The following is a 15,619-nucleotide window of genomic DNA, read 5'->3' as shown; positions in this document are numbered from 1 at the left end:
AGAAGAAGAAGAAGAAGAAGAAGAAGAAGAAGAAGAAGAAGAAGAAGAAGAAGAAGAAGAAGAAGAAGAAGAAGATGATGATCACACCCCAAGTGGTAGTTTGTGCATTTAAGAAGACATGGGAGAGGGTTGAAATAGTTGTTAGTATATATTGAAAGTTTTAGCAACTAAGTTTTTATTCCCCAAGAAATAGGAAGTATAGAGGACAATTTTGAACAAGAAATGTGATTGTCTGTGAAAGATTAATCTGACATTTCTGTGTAAAAATGTATTAGAGGGAGGAAGAGACAGGAGTATAGGAGGTCAGTTTGAAGGCTGCTGTAAAAAGCCAGGGAAAGGTAATAAAAATTTGAAACAGTGGGCTAGTAGCATGGGAAAGAGAGGGGGCATCAGATGTAGAGTGCTCCTATTATAGTTGTCAAGTACTACAGACTCTACTGAAGAGTAGACAGCACTTAGCAGCAATAAAAGAACAGTCTCCAATAAACTGTTTTCATAAGAATGTAAATGTTTCAAAAAGCCCTAAATAGTTACACATAAAACAAAACATACTGTTCAGGAGGCACCCATCTGAACATGACTGAAATCTATTCTCTGTTTACATTCACCTCCTACAAACATCTGCAGGGCTGCCAAACAAAAAGAGATCACTGGCAGTCATTGCTGTGAAAAGAACGAAATTTTGCTCTTTAAATTTGAGTGTTCTCCGGGGAGGGTCACAGGTGCCACAAAGCTCTTGAATGGGATTCTTTTTATGGAAATTATAAAAGAAAGTGGCAAAAAAGAAAAGATCAAAATCCATTCTAAAAGATGCTGCAGGGATGCAGGAAGAATCATTTTTGTTGGAATGGAAGCTCTTGCAGCATCTTTAGCATCACCGCTTGTGTGATTTATTTGAAGCTACACTTTTCTAATGGCTTAGTTGATCAGTAAAATGAATGGGTTCGCAAGTACCCCGCCAAACTGTACAGGGAAAATAATTATGTGGCACCCTTTGTGCTACTAGGCATTATCTATTATAACGCTAAATAGAAATTTATAGGTATGATAATTGATAATTCAAAATGCAATTATATAATATGCTATATATGATACAAATATGAATCTATCAGCAACCTTTAAAAGAATTAATATGCTATCCATTCCCTAAAACTTCCTTTGTCCCTCTTTGCTAATTCTTTGTTCCCTCTTAGTTCATTGTCAAGCAGTCACTTATCTGTTCTTTATCAGATTGCTATGCATTTCTTGGAACTTCCTGTAAGTACAATTATACATTATGTATGCTCTTTCCCTTGTGGAGATCCACATTTCCATTTGGTGTCATTTCCCTTGTGCTTGAATTTCCTTTAACATTTTTCATAGCGCCAGTCAGTTCCGGATGGCCTCTTTCAGAATTTGTATGGTTCAGAAAGACTGAATTTTAGCATTCAGGTGGCTAAGAGACAAGAATCATAAGTTTCAGCCCAGCCTGGGCTACATAGCAAGAACCTGTTTCAGCAGGACAAAGCAAACCTAGGACTAATTTTTCTTCATTAGTAAGGCAAAACCTTCCTGATACCCCATCTCTGTTATGTATGAATTTTTGTCCTCTATCTGGTAGAGAAAGGTTATGAACTCCAGAGATTACAACTTCTAACATTCAGATGGTTTCCACTTATGATCACTACTCCAAAAAAATTATTGTGACAGTCTCTGACAATCTCTTCTACAAATCTCTTAAATCTTTTCCCAGTACAGCTTCCTTCCTTTTGACACTCTGCATCATGAACACTGTTTACCATAGTCTTCAGGGAATCCCAAGGAAGAAGAGCACTCTGTTTCTGAACTTCCCATTCTACACTAAGGCCTGGAAACCTTGCCTGGACAGTAGCGAGGGGCAATTACAGTGACCACCTCATTTCATTGTCTCCCACTGCTCACTGCCTTCATTTTCCAGCATCATAAACACCATTGTTTCATATGACAATATATATATGTGTGTGTGTGTGTGTACATATGTATTATTTCATGTGCTAATATATATATATATAATTTATATCTATATACAGATATATAGAGATAATTTTACTTTTTAAGGAGGAAAACAAATGTGACCCTCTGTTGCCTATCCAAGAACAAGATCTATGCTGGGCATTGCTCAGCAAAAGAGAAGCAAGCTCCTTAGCTTTGCAAATGTGACATCCTGTATTCAAGTTCTAATTCTTCCAGTTACACCACACCCACTCCCCACACCACCCCTGCCATCTAGGCAAACTGTGTAACCTTTCTACCTTCTCTAATATGCATTTTCCATGTTAGAAAATAGTCTGTGCTAGGAAGGAAGGAAGGTGTGTGTGTGTGTGTGTGTGTGTGTGTGTGTGTGTGTGTGTGTTTGTCTTGGCTCTTCAAACATGAAATGTCCTTAACAATACCTTAATAGTTTGTCAAGAACTTTGCTTAGACCAGTATAACTGGAAGAAAAAGGAAGGTTAGGAAGTTGATCTTGGTTTTCTAAATCCAAGTTCTATCTGATTGCTCTAATTACATCAACAGCTTTTAGTATCCACCTATGTCCCACTGCTCCCATCTATTTAGTATCCAACTATGTACCACTGCTCCCATCTATTTAGTATCCAACTATGTCCCACTGCTCCCATCTATTTAGTATCCAGCTATGTCCCACTGCTCCCATCTATTTAGTTTCTCCCCCAGAAAGGAAAGTAGTTCAGAGGTCCCTAACTGCATCCAGTAAACAAAATTTCACAAGTTAAATTATAAATTAATGCATTTTCATTTTGCCAAAATTCTATGGGATGGTTGTAATTTATATTCTCGAAGTCATCCAAAGACACCATAGTAGAGAAATGCCATTTCCATTCTTCCCAGCCCTTGGTACAATCTGAGGCTCATTCTTTCATTGGTATTGGTTTTTTTCCTTACTCTTGTGTTTATATGAAATGTATAGTTGTGTGTATATACGCATGGACACCCTTGTGTGTGTGTGAATGTACGTCCTTGTCTTCCATCTTGTTTGAGATAGGATCTCTTGCTTGCTGCTGTGGTGGCACAATAACTTGCACTTGATCTCCTGGTGATCTTCCTGGCTCCATCTCCCATCTCACTACAAAAGCATTAGGATTACAGACATATGCTACCATGCCTGACTTTTTATGGGTACTCTAGAGATTTGAACTCCATTCCTTATAGTTATGCAACAAGTACTTTACTCACTAGGCTATGTCCTGGACCCCAATGCACATCCTTGATGTCATGTCAAGTGACAAAGTAGAGAAAAGGCATCCTGAAAACAAGATCATCCAAAAGCATAGAATGCAAAATTATTATTAAAAAAATATGTTCTGTGTGCTCTGGAGAATGATCTGTTGATAGCCATAAATTCTGTTGCTAATGAGTGAGTTTATTAAGTATATGATAAACCAAAGCAAAAGAAAATGATAGAACAGAATATCATCAAATTGAGTACTCACAATATCTACCATAAACCCACTAGGGAAGCTCCATTGGTGTGGTCAGCAGAAATTCCTGATTGAAAGAGTCCTAGGCAGAGCAGAATGTCCCCTTAGATAAGGACTCCAAGTAAAAGCAACAACACAAAGACAGCATCCTAAAAATGGAAGTTTTCAAGCACCCAGCAGAGACAGACTGGGGAAGACCTGATAAGGCAGCCACATAAAGTTCCCAAACAAGAGTCCTGGGCAGAACAGAATATCCCCTTGAGTGATGCTTCCAGGTTTGTTGTTGTTGTTTGGGCTTTTCTTTTTTTGTTTGTTTGTTTGTTTGTTTAAGGCAACAGATAGAAATAGCATTGTCAAACTAGGGGCTCCCAGCATCCATCAGAAACCACCTGGGAAAGTTCAAGCAGTCAGCTGAGCTTTGTCTCCACAGATGAGCCTTCTATGGGTGAACATCTGGACCTTTCCCACTATACGTAATTTTATTTCATGGGATAGATGATGGTAACATCTATTAGAAATGGCTTACCTTATAGCTGCTCTCAAGGGTATAATGACTTTTACTCTTGAGCTGTTTGACACTTCTTCCCCCCTCCTTGTGATAGTGTATAGAATGAGATGTTAACCTAAGTCTTTTGATGACTCACCTTGATACCAGTGTGAGAGAATTTGGTGTTATGTGATCACTTAGAATTTCTGAAACCATCTCTAAGACACTGAACTTCAAAAAGTACATATGGTTGTTGGCTTACTAGTCTCTTCTCCCTTCCCCCTCTCCCATTTTAATTTAGGTTACCGAATTCGCCTGGGCTCTAGTACTGACAAGAAGGACACAGGCCGGCTCCATGTTGACTTTGCCCAGGCTCGGGATGACTTATATGAGTGGGAGTGTAAACAGCGCATGCTAGCAAGAGAGGAGCGGCACCGTAGACGGATGGAAGAAGAAAGAATGCGTCCACCATCCCCACCTCCAGTGGTCCACTATTCAGATCATGAATGCAGCATTGTTGCTGAAAAACTCAAAGGTATAGAAGGCATTCAAGCCCCATGATTAAATGAATGCCTTTCTTAAAGCACTGTAATATATACCATTGTGCTGTTGCCAGCTACCTTTTACTTCTAATAGATCATGTCTTCTGTTGGAGGCTTGCTGAAAGTACCAGGTAACTTCAGAACCAGGAAATTTGTTCATCCCTCGTGCATCTCTGTTACTTCATTGTCTCAAAGGTAGACACTTTATATCTAGAGATCAGATAACTAAGAAGAAATATTTTCCCACGTGCCACACTCAAAACTTTTAGATGTGATTAATGGTTTAGGACCTACATGTGTGTCCCCTCTCTTAGTGGGTACAAGAGAGATTTGAATTTTCAATCACTGAGTACATCATCATGATATAACTGGATATGACCCTATGAAATTCCAGTAAAGTTCTCATCTTAACGATTGCAAAATGAGCTTCTATAGTGAGACATGCATGTAATCCCAGTACACTGGAGGCTGAGGTAGGAGGACCACCAAGAATTGCAGGCCAGCATGGGTTATAGAATGAGCTTCTATCTCAAAATAAATAGACAAAACCAAACAAAGTTGTCAAAATGGAGGCCCAGAAATTGTTCACTGTGTTTATGTTTTGATTACCCTGAAGACTTAGTTACTACCCATGAAATAAAGTCTTTACCATTGTTAAAGGCCAAGTTATTGCATAAAACAACCATGGACACTTACAGATATTGCTAAGCCAAACTCCTTTTAAATTTTTGCTATTATTCTAGTTTTTGCTTGATTCTTAGAGCCACTTTGCTAATTTGACATTAATCACCTTGCCTGTTCTCTTGTCTTAGTACCTCCAATCCAGTCTCTCATTTTTCTGCATGCAGTTGATTTTATTTAATGAATACTGCTGTCCCATTCATCTTCCTCATGACACTGACAGAGCTCTAATGGTATGAATTTGCCCTGCTTCTGGGCTTTGATTTCAACAAGATCCAGCTAATTCTACTTTCCAAATACTTAAGTCTCACTTGCCAAACTGGTTTACATTGCACTTAAGAAATCTCTTGGAATTGATTTTGACTTTCTGCAAAGGGAAAAACAGAAAGCATAACCCTCCAAACTGAACTGAAATAATAGTGCACTCTGAAACCCTGGAGAAGCTTTTGCAGTAGTAAGATGCCAGGTCCGGAACTGGTCTATGATGCCAGGTCCGGGACTGGTCTATTCACAGGACTCCAAACAAGACACTTTACATTTAAAAAGAAGGAAAGAATGTGCTAGTTGCACCGCCCTCAAGAAAAGCACAAAGCAGCATCAACATAAGAGACTCTATCCAAATAATGAAGTGAAAAGTTGCTCTGTGCGGAGGATTCATCTACCTTTGTGTTTGCACAGAGAAGGGGGTTGGGTAAGAAAATCAAACTTCAGAGCAACATATATGTACTTGACTAAGAGCTTCTATCCAGAGGGGTGTGAAGCTCTAGAATGTGGCTTCAGTGGAGTCTGTGTCACAAATCTGTAAGAACAGAGTGTGGAAATAGCTAGCTTGGGAAGCTGGCTGGGAGGTTTGGAAGAGCAGTGCCGCTCTCTTAACTTTAACACTGACCATGACTCCTGAGGAACTGCAGAAATGCACTTGGAGGCAAGAAAGACAAGGTGTGAGGACAGACAGAAATAAAGGAACTGCATCAAAAGAGACCATGGCTGGGACTAAATGGATGGGCTAGAGCTCAGGATGGGACTCCAGAATACTATTATAAGGTTGAAGATAGGAATGCCTGTATTTAGAGCAGAACTCAACTCTTTCCTTAGGCTCTCTCCATGAGTACAATTCCATGGATCAGGGTAAAAGTGCTATGTATCCAACTTGAATGCAGCCTTCTCATTGGTTGTCCCTTATTAAAATGCAAGATTACAGAACGACAGAATTCTCCTCCCCCTCTCTCTTTCTCTGTGTGTGCCTCTCTCTCTCTCTCTCTGTGTGTGTGTGTGTGTGTGTGTGTGTGTGTGTGTGTGTGAGAGAGAGAGAGAGAGAGAGAGAGAGAGAGAGAGAGAGAGAGAGAGAGAGAGAGTATGTGTTTACTGGGAATGGAAACTGGGACTTCACATTCCCTTACAGCCCCAGAAATTTTATGAAGGAAAGAAGCCATCCTCTTTGTGAAGCTCTTCATAGCCATAGCCCATCTGCTTAGCCTTTCATTCTTTCTTTCATCTGCTCCCTCTGTGTGCATGTGTGGATGTGAGGTTCCTTGCCTTCACTAATCCATAGAACTAGAACTGCCAAAAAGCCGTGGTGACCTCTGTGCCAGCATATTGGGAAAACGGAGTGCGATTTGGTCATTGTCAGTAGTTTTCCAAATAAACTCTTTGGTTTCAGATGATTCCAAATTCTCAGAAGCTGTGCAGACCTTGCTCACCTGGATTGAGAGGGGGGAAGTGAACCGCCGCAGTGCCAACCACTTCTACTCCATGATCCAGTCAGCCAACAGCCATGTCCGCCGCCTGGTAAATGAGAAAGCTACCCATGAGAAAGAGATGGAAGAAGCAAAAGAGAAGTTCAAGCAGGCCCTTTCTGGAATTCTCATTCAATGTAAGTAGAACTTAGACCTCTACTAGAAGGCTGAGGGAGCCCTTCACTTCATCACCACGTGCCCTACACAGGGTCCCAGGCCTGCAGAGCTATCTCAAGTGGCAAGATAACCTTCCTAACTACCTTGTGCTCCCCTTATAGCAGTGGATCTCAGCCTTCCTGATGCTGTGACCCTTTAGTACAGTTCCTCATGCTGTGGTGACCCCCAACCATAACATTATTTTCGTTGCTAATTCATAACTGTAATTTTGCTGCTGTTATGAATTGGAGTATAGATATATGGTATGCAGGATATCTATGCAACCACCAAAGGGGTTATGACCCACACACTTAGAATTGCATCTTGTATTGTCAAATCCCAAAGCTCTAATCACAGGGCACATGTAAGCACCCTGTTTGCATTTTCTCTGGCTTAGTTTCTTCAGCTCTGCAGATGTGCTGGCATATATGTAGGCCACAGCTCACCCTTTTACAGCCCTGGTCCTCAGGGGTACACTGGATATTTTATTGCTGACATTAGAAAATGATGTTAGGTTTTTGTAGCTGGGTTTCTTCAGACTTCCATGTTTGTCATCATGTAACACGTTTTTAAGAATTTGTGGAAGCCGGGCGTGGTGGCGCATGCCTTTAATCCCAGCACTCGGGAGGCAGAGGCAGGCGGATTTCTGAGTTTGAGGCCAGCCTGGTCTACAAAGTGAGTGCCAGGACAGCCAGGGCTACACAGAGAAACCCTGTCTCGAAAAACCAAAAAAAAAAAAAAAAAAAAAAAGAATTTGTGGAAATAAATAAGTTTATATTTTCCCAAGATGATTGCATAAAAATTAAATTTGCTAATTCTACATTTTCAATTTAGTTTTCTTTATCTTCACTCTATATGATAGGCACTAGATATGATAGAGGTGAGAATCCATTGAAATGGTCATTTTTTTAAAAGTAATACCCCTTCAGATCTATCCAAGTTATCTTAAATGAAATAGATCAGATAAATTCTCAAGTACTGTGTTTCCCCTACCATGTAACAAAATTATATGATGCCATCTTTTCAATAAAGAGCTAGATTCACCTTTAGAATCAGGGCAGGGTTATGAGTTTGCTTTTAAGCAATTATGGTCTACTCTGCCTATACTTTTCTTTCTATCCCTGACTCATATGTAATTGGGATTAAGGAGCGCTTCCATTTCCTCTCGTATTTTAGAAGTATATATGGACATAAAATCTAAGAGGGGAAAGCACGTATCTGCAGGACTTCAGAATAAGTAGAAAACGAGCAGCAAGAATTGTGAGAAACCTTAAATTGTAAAAACGCAAGGAAGGCGTGGCTGTAAGGCAACAATTCTGTCTCTCAATTTCCTTTCTGTGAGAATCAGGTTCTTATACTGCTTTCTTTCTCCCAAAAGACTCATAACTAACATTCACTTCACTTAAGCCAGAGAAATAGCTCCCAGACTGGCTTCCACAGATTGTCCTCTGACCTAACACACACACACACACACACACACACACACACACTAAATGTTTTTAAGTTTCCCTCTCTTGAAATGGAAAGCAGAAAACCCTGAGACATTCATGTGTGTTTCCCCTTTTAACATTTTAAGGGCTCTTGAAATATATTCTCTAGGACTGCATTCACAAAGATTTCTTTCATAATTTTTTTCTCTAGTCAACATTAAGAAGATACACATTCACTGGAAGCAGAAGATCACTGTCTGCTCTGTGCTTCTTGACTGACATATACTAACCACCTCACACTCCTTCCGCCATGATTTCCCTGCCGTAATTAAATGTATCCCCTCATTAAACTGTGGGCTGAAATAGACCCTCCCTCCCTTAAGTTGCTTCTTGTCAGAAAGGCATCACAGCCATGAAAAGAGTAACTAACACAGCACTTCCACACATGTAGTCTTGTTTACGCTCAGCCATAGCCTGGCTTGTGTCATAACAACTTGATGAAACAAGCCTTATGTTTCTCTTTTATTTTTTTCTCTCACGTTCCATCCCTGGATGATGATTTGGCAATATCTGACTGCTGATTTGATGCTGCAGTTGAGCAGATAGTAGCTGTGTACCATTCTGCTTCCAAACAGAAGGCATGGGACCACTTCACAAAAGCACAACGTAAAAACATCAGTGTTTGGTGCAAACAAGCTGAGGTTGGTAACGTTCTACTCTGGTAGTGTCTTATGGGAACAGTTTTCTTCCTTAACAAGTTATTGATTTGAAGTTTAACCAGAATTAAATAGAGCCAAGCTCCCATAGTCTCAACAAGGCCCCAGTGAAACACTTGAAATGTGTTGTAGACTCTGTCAACATTCAGACCACCTGCTATCAAAAGGGTAATAAATGCATGCATGTTGTCTTAAATGTATCCTGCTGGCTAGGACTCTTAATAGTGAAATGTAGCTGAGATAATTGTAGTTTGCTTATCTACACTTGCTGGTTTTGAGTACACTAATAGTTACTGACCTATGCTTCTAGCATTAGGGCTGTCTTCCATTTATTAGAGTGCTTTGACAGTCAAGGCTAGAAGCTGTCTGCTGATATGTTGGAGTGAAGAAATTTCTGAGCTTCTTTTATCAAATATGTCCATCTGTCTCTGCAGTTGGGAGATTTAAAGGGAAGAGAGGACAAGGATATTAGATCAAGGTTAACATACCGTTCCACTGTGGTCAAGTAAATCTTTAGCATAACACTACAACATGTGTAATATGATTAGGTGACTGAACCTGGAGGTAAAGCACAGGGCAGGTTTCTTTTCACTGAATTACCCATGGAGATGCTTTTACAGTTATTTCAGATTCTTCTGTGCTGCTAAGAAGCCTACTTCCATGGGCCTGATTTATGTATGTATGTATGTATGTATGTATGTATGTATGTATATATGTATGTATTTATTTATTTATTTATTATTTATATAAACAACAACTTTTTCAACTTCGTTCATGGTTCATTTGGCCATTCTGGCAACATATGCATTGTAACCATGGTTCATTTTTTCCCATGTTCCTGTTTCTCTTTTTCCATACTGGCAGTTGAATTCAGGGCTCTCCCACTAGATAGACACTTTCCCACTGAGCTACAGCCTCAGTACCTAACACTTGTATTCAAAAAGCATCTTTGCACTGGTGATATCACCTAAGTAAGCCCTGCGATCCATATAGTGCAGTCCAGAGTAGTATGGACAGAGTCTAACAAGAATTCAAGTATCAGCTTTCATTAGGTTTGTAGCTTTGTGTATAGAGCAACTAATTCTTTATCGTTGGTTGATGATGGTAATAATAAATGAGTTTTATAAGACTAAATGTTTAAGAAATATATAAGCAGTTTGAAAATGTAGATGGTATTATTTGAATTTATTATTAACAACTCAATACGGGTATATGATCTATGTTTTTCATGTAATAAAGCTGAAATACAAACGTATTAAATGATTTTATAAAATTATGCAAGTTGGAAGTAGAGTAAAAAGGATTCGCCTCTGATCTCAGCTACAGACTTCCATGCAGTTTTGAACAGGTCATCTAATCTCTTTGAGACTTTATCTCCTAGCCTTTGCAGTGAAGGCAATATTCTCTCCACTCTGTCCTTCTGTGAATAGGTACTACAGTTTGTATGGAACAGCTGAAAACTTTGAGAAACGTTTAAGGGAAAATAAGCAAAACCCTATCCTAAACTTATAGTCTGATAGGCTCAGCAGAGAGAAACAAGAGTCATGAGAAATATCCATTCCACCAGTGTATGGAATCACACAAAGTTAATAGTGTCTTCATTAATTTTAGATCTCTAACATCACTTTGGAATTCAAACATTTTCAATTTTGGAAATTGTCACTAACCCGTTTTGGCATCCGGGGGGTGGGTAAACTGAGGTAGGCAGTGGGCGATGGTCAGTGCTTACAGTGGCTGATGTAGCTCAGTTCAGATATTGACAGGGGTGACTGCCTATAGCAACCAGTGAATGGAGAAATTACTCAAGAGACTTTTCTCTGAGGGAACAGAGCTTAATTTCCTGGGCTAGCAATCCTTGTGGCCACTGAAAAACTGTGAACTCTTTTAACTCCTTGAGGCCAGCAAAAGTCAGACTCCAATAATCTTATACATACAAATACAAACATACATGCATGCTTACAGACAGACAGACATATACATATACATATTCACACATATGCACAAGCTCCAACTCACACACAGATAAGCTTTACATTTATACAAACATACAGATTTGATGAATGGAACGAAGTTCTAACATACTCCCACACAGACTTTATACATTTCATACATACACACACATACATGTATACATATAGACATACATACACACAGTTAATAGGTGGAAAGAACAATGTTCCAACATACTCTCACATGAACTTTACATATATACATACATACACATAGTTGATGGATGGAAAGAACAATATTCCAACAACTTTTTCCATTCTTTCATGGCAAATATATCTCAGCAGAATCTTTCAAGCAGTATAAAATTACAATGTGATTATGTTTTAGTTTTCTTCTAGTAAATGACTGTGAAAAAACAATATGTTCCCCAATACCTTTACAAGAAATAGTATTACACAGTCCATCTCTAAGCAACTTGTTATAGATTAACAAAGTGTGAGCAAGCGAGTAGTTTTCTCAGCCAGATTCTTTTACTAGCCATCAGCAATTTGCAGTTACAAAGAATTATTATTATTATTATTATTATTTATCTTTAAAAGTAATCTTGTAAAATCGGAGTATATCCTTTATGCTTAAAGTCAGTCATGACACATACAGTCAGTTATGGTGAGCTGGACATTCTGCAAAGCTAAAGAGAATGGAGACTCATAGAGCCCTTCCACAGTAATGTTCTGAAGCCTCCTTGGCAGGGTGATGGTAGGAGAAGATGCATGGGCTGCACTGCTGTATGAGCATTCTGTGCTTGATGCGTTTCCTACTTAAATGACTGGATTACATCAAAGCCCACCTTCCTCAGTCGTGGTAACTAAAACTACTGCTGGCAGCAAGACATAGCAAGCTCCTGGCTTTCCTGTGCTTCTTCATTCAACTGTGAAATAAATCTCATGACCTCCCTCTGAGTTTGCCCTCCTTAGACCCCAGAGAGTTCTTCCATTTTATACTGCTGTCTCTTGAACTGCAGTTTGGTTTTCCTATTATTTTTGTTTTTGCTTTCAACTCTGCAAATTCTCCACTGAGAGCAGACCACTGAGAAGACTCAAAATCTATATCCTATGGGAAGTGGGAAACTGTGCTCTTACCATGTGACTGCCTTTTAGCATCCCATTGAAAATCAAAACAGCTCAAAGTCATGTGTTTCATCAAGTTTGACATTTTTGACAACTTCTTACAGTTGCCTCAGGGAACAAAGCAGCTAGTGGTAGCCTCAAGTCAGAAGGTTTTTCTCATTCCTTGTCTCACTGCCACACAATCTACCTGTATTCTCACTCTGCTGAATGAGAGATGGAGTGTGAACTTAGAAAAAGCCCATCTTTGAGGAACTCAGATACTATGAAACTACATGCCAAGCTTTTACTTTAATTCTGGTTTGTATGTGTGTGAGGCTCATGGTAATGAAATTGGAAGGGATGCTAATGAGGACTGAAGCAGCACCTCTTACTGCAAGTTGATGCCTACAGTCACAGCTGTGTATATTATAGGGACACTCTTCTGCAGAATCATTTGAAATTTTGTGTTTCTCTACACTAGGTGGTACACCTTGTATAATGTATAAAAAAAATAGAACCATAGCCATGAACATTAAGATGATACCTCTCACATCCTTCCTCATACAAGATTTCACAGCACTGAGCTCAGATAAAGGAGTTTGCAGGTGGAAACTGAAGTCATCAGTGTGCCCTTGTTTGGTACTCAGTTGCATTAAGACTGGCTGTTGGCCTTCCATCAAAAAGTATACTAACCCACCTTTGCATTAACCTAATTTGTATTACCACTGTTTGCCATACAAGATACAAAGTTGTGTTTGTGAGTTGTTTCATTGTATTAAATGATATCTTAGAAATAAATTGTTATGTCAGTGTACAAGCTACTTATTTCCCTAGCCTCTGTTCTTTTCCATTCCCTCGTGACTCCTGTTTCCTGCCATGTTTCTTGCTAATGTTGAAAATATAGAGAGAGGTTAGTAGGATCTTGTTACACATTTAATATGGAGTGTTGATATTCTGGTAATCGTGTTCCTATCATAAAACATGAGTAGTATCAATTTAAGTCCACATAAATATTTGTGAAACTATGGTTAAATAATTAATGTGTAATGATTTATGGTTTGCTTACTTTGTAATAAATCAAAGATGTCAACTGGTACAAAGTGATTCTTTGCATACATTTCCTTCTGTCTCTGGTTTGTTTCATTCTATATGAAAGTGTTTTGTTCTTTGTTTTGTTTTTGTTTGTTGTTGTTGTTGTTGTTGTTCTCCATTGTGGAGCAGTGTGAATTTCTAAGTTCCAGAAAAGTTTGCCACCATTTAAAACAGACTCAAAGTCATTAAAATGCCATTTCAGAAGTTACTACCTATTCATTGTTGAAAAGTGATGTACCACATATTTACAGCAGGGAGGAAAAGGGATAGGATGGGAACTTTAGGGCCACTTCTTTTTTTTTTTAAGTCTTCTGTTGGTGCCATGTCTCAGTAGATTCCATGTAGTGATTAACACATACAAATTACTGAAAATATTCTTGCATGCCAATACCACATTTCAGTTGCAGTACTGTATCAAGAAATCAGAATGACAAATGGAGCAAATCTGAGAGACAGCTATTACCTTTGATGTCTGTACTTCCTTCGGTGGCTAAGAATCCACTCCCTTCTTGCACCTATGTCTAAGCTATTTAGAAAGCTTTGGGGGCGGGTGCATGCGACCTATAGTCTTTTACTCTGAAAGTATTTGTAAGGTTTGGTTTCTCAAAACTTTTCTGATTTAACCAGAAAATGCAGAAAAGAGGTACTGAATACCGTAATGGTAAGGTTTTCCAGGAGTTAACATCTTACTTTTCTTAGAAGTATTGTCATTTACCAAAAGATCCTTCTAGATTTCCTTTAATATGGTACCCACAGCCTCTGCTTTTCTCTTTGCTTTTGTTCCATTTGTATGGCTTAGTATTGGGTATTTGTAGAAAGATAATAAGACCCTTAGGGTTTTTTGGTAACTAAGGATTGTATAGTGCATATAGCAGTCCACTAATTAACTTAGAAAACACTTCTCCTGAGTTTTTCTTATTTTCATCTTATTAGCCAAAATACTTGTTCCTGAGGTATTTTGAAACATTTAGGTAAAATTTGACCCTAATTATGTTATGTTTCTAGGGGCATTTGAAACTATAAAAGATCTCCAGTTAACTCATATCATGTAATTATTGAAGTTTTTGTATTTCTAAAATCTTAGCTGTCTTGCCAAGCTGGAAGCAAAATGCTGATTTATAGATGCTGGGAAGCTACAAGACAGGTTTAAGATGTTCCTTCCCTGGATGCTCACAGTCATCTATTGGATGGAACACAGGGCCCCCAATAGATGAGCTAGAGAAAGTACCCAAGGAGCTAAAGGGGAACAACAATATGAACTAACCAGTACCCCCAGGAGCTCGTGTCTCTAGCTGCATATATAGCAGAAGATGGCCTAGTAGGCCATCATTGAGAGGAGAGGCCCTTGGTCTTGCAAAGATTATATGCCCCAACCAGGGACAGGAAGAGGGAGTGGGTGGGTTGGGGAGCAGAGTGGGAGAGTGTATAGGGGACTTTCAGGGATAGCATTTGAAATGTAAATGAAGAAAATATCTAATAAAAAATTGTTTAAAAAAAAAAGATGTTCCTTCCCTGGGATATTTCCCAAGAATGAACACAATTTACTCTTGATATTAGTGACATGCTTGTGAGGTGAGAGTTGGTTTCTGATGATACCCTGTGACAGCCTACATTTTTGTTAGAAATCTAGAAGGCCGCATTTTTTCATGATGCAGTAAACTGTACAATATTTGAATTTTCCAGTATGTCAAACTTTGTTATAATCACCTTCCAGTAACAGCTCTGATGAAAATTGAAACTAAATCTCACAGGAATAGAAAATTTCCTCACTGCCCTCAATGCAATGAGTCTGAATAAGACATATCACATCTTTTTCATGACAAGGCCCTTTAAAGTTCATTTGTAATAAGTAACCCATCATTTTCTACCTTAAGGAAAGTCCCTGCTACATGAGAGGTACTGTGTTAGCATCTGATTTTTCTGCTACTTCTTAACAATCAGTGATGATACTAAATAGCTCACTTTTTAAGGAGTCCTTCATTTAGTATGAATGAAAACTTAACTGGAACTAGAAATCCATTTTCCTGATAAATGAATTAAAAGGAGGACATTAGGAAAATGACTAAGTATAACATTATCGATAAATGCATTTGAAGGTCAAGCATGGTGGCACATGCTTTAATCCCAGCACTCAGGAGGCAGAGCCAGGCAGATCTGTAAGTTTGAGGACAGCCTGGTCTACAGAGTGAGTTTGAGGACTGCTAGAACTATTTAGTAAGACCTTGTCTAAGAAAGGTGGGGGGGGGAGAAAGAAGGAAAGGAAAGGGA

The 15,619-nt window shown here is 38.9% G+C and overlaps 1 protein-coding gene across 8 annotated transcripts in view; it reads left to right on the top strand.

Moving 5' to 3' along the window:
* The window catches only part of Enox2 (ecto-NOX disulfide-thiol exchanger 2), a 281,316-nt gene that overhangs the window by 232,333 nt on the left and 33,364 nt on the right, over positions 1-15,619 (top strand). For all 8 annotated transcript variants that reach the window (XM_029472964.1, XM_029472966.1, XM_029472965.1 and 5 more), the window contains 3 exons: positions 4,244-4,477; positions 6,826-7,038; positions 9,082-9,188. In XM_029472964.1, coding sequence (XP_029328824.1) covers positions 4,244-4,477; positions 6,826-7,038; positions 9,082-9,188 — 554 coding nt within the window. The remainder of the gene's footprint in view (positions 1-4,243; positions 4,478-6,825; positions 7,039-9,081; positions 9,189-15,619) is intronic.

Source organism: Mus caroli, chromosome X, assembly GCF_900094665.2.
Source record: "Mus caroli chromosome X, CAROLI_EIJ_v1.1, whole genome shotgun sequence".
Classification (NCBI taxonomy): Eukaryota; Metazoa; Chordata; class Mammalia; order Rodentia; family Muridae; genus Mus; species Mus caroli.
Note: the sequence above shows the minus strand (reverse complement) of the source record. Positions and strands in the feature narration are given on the sequence as shown.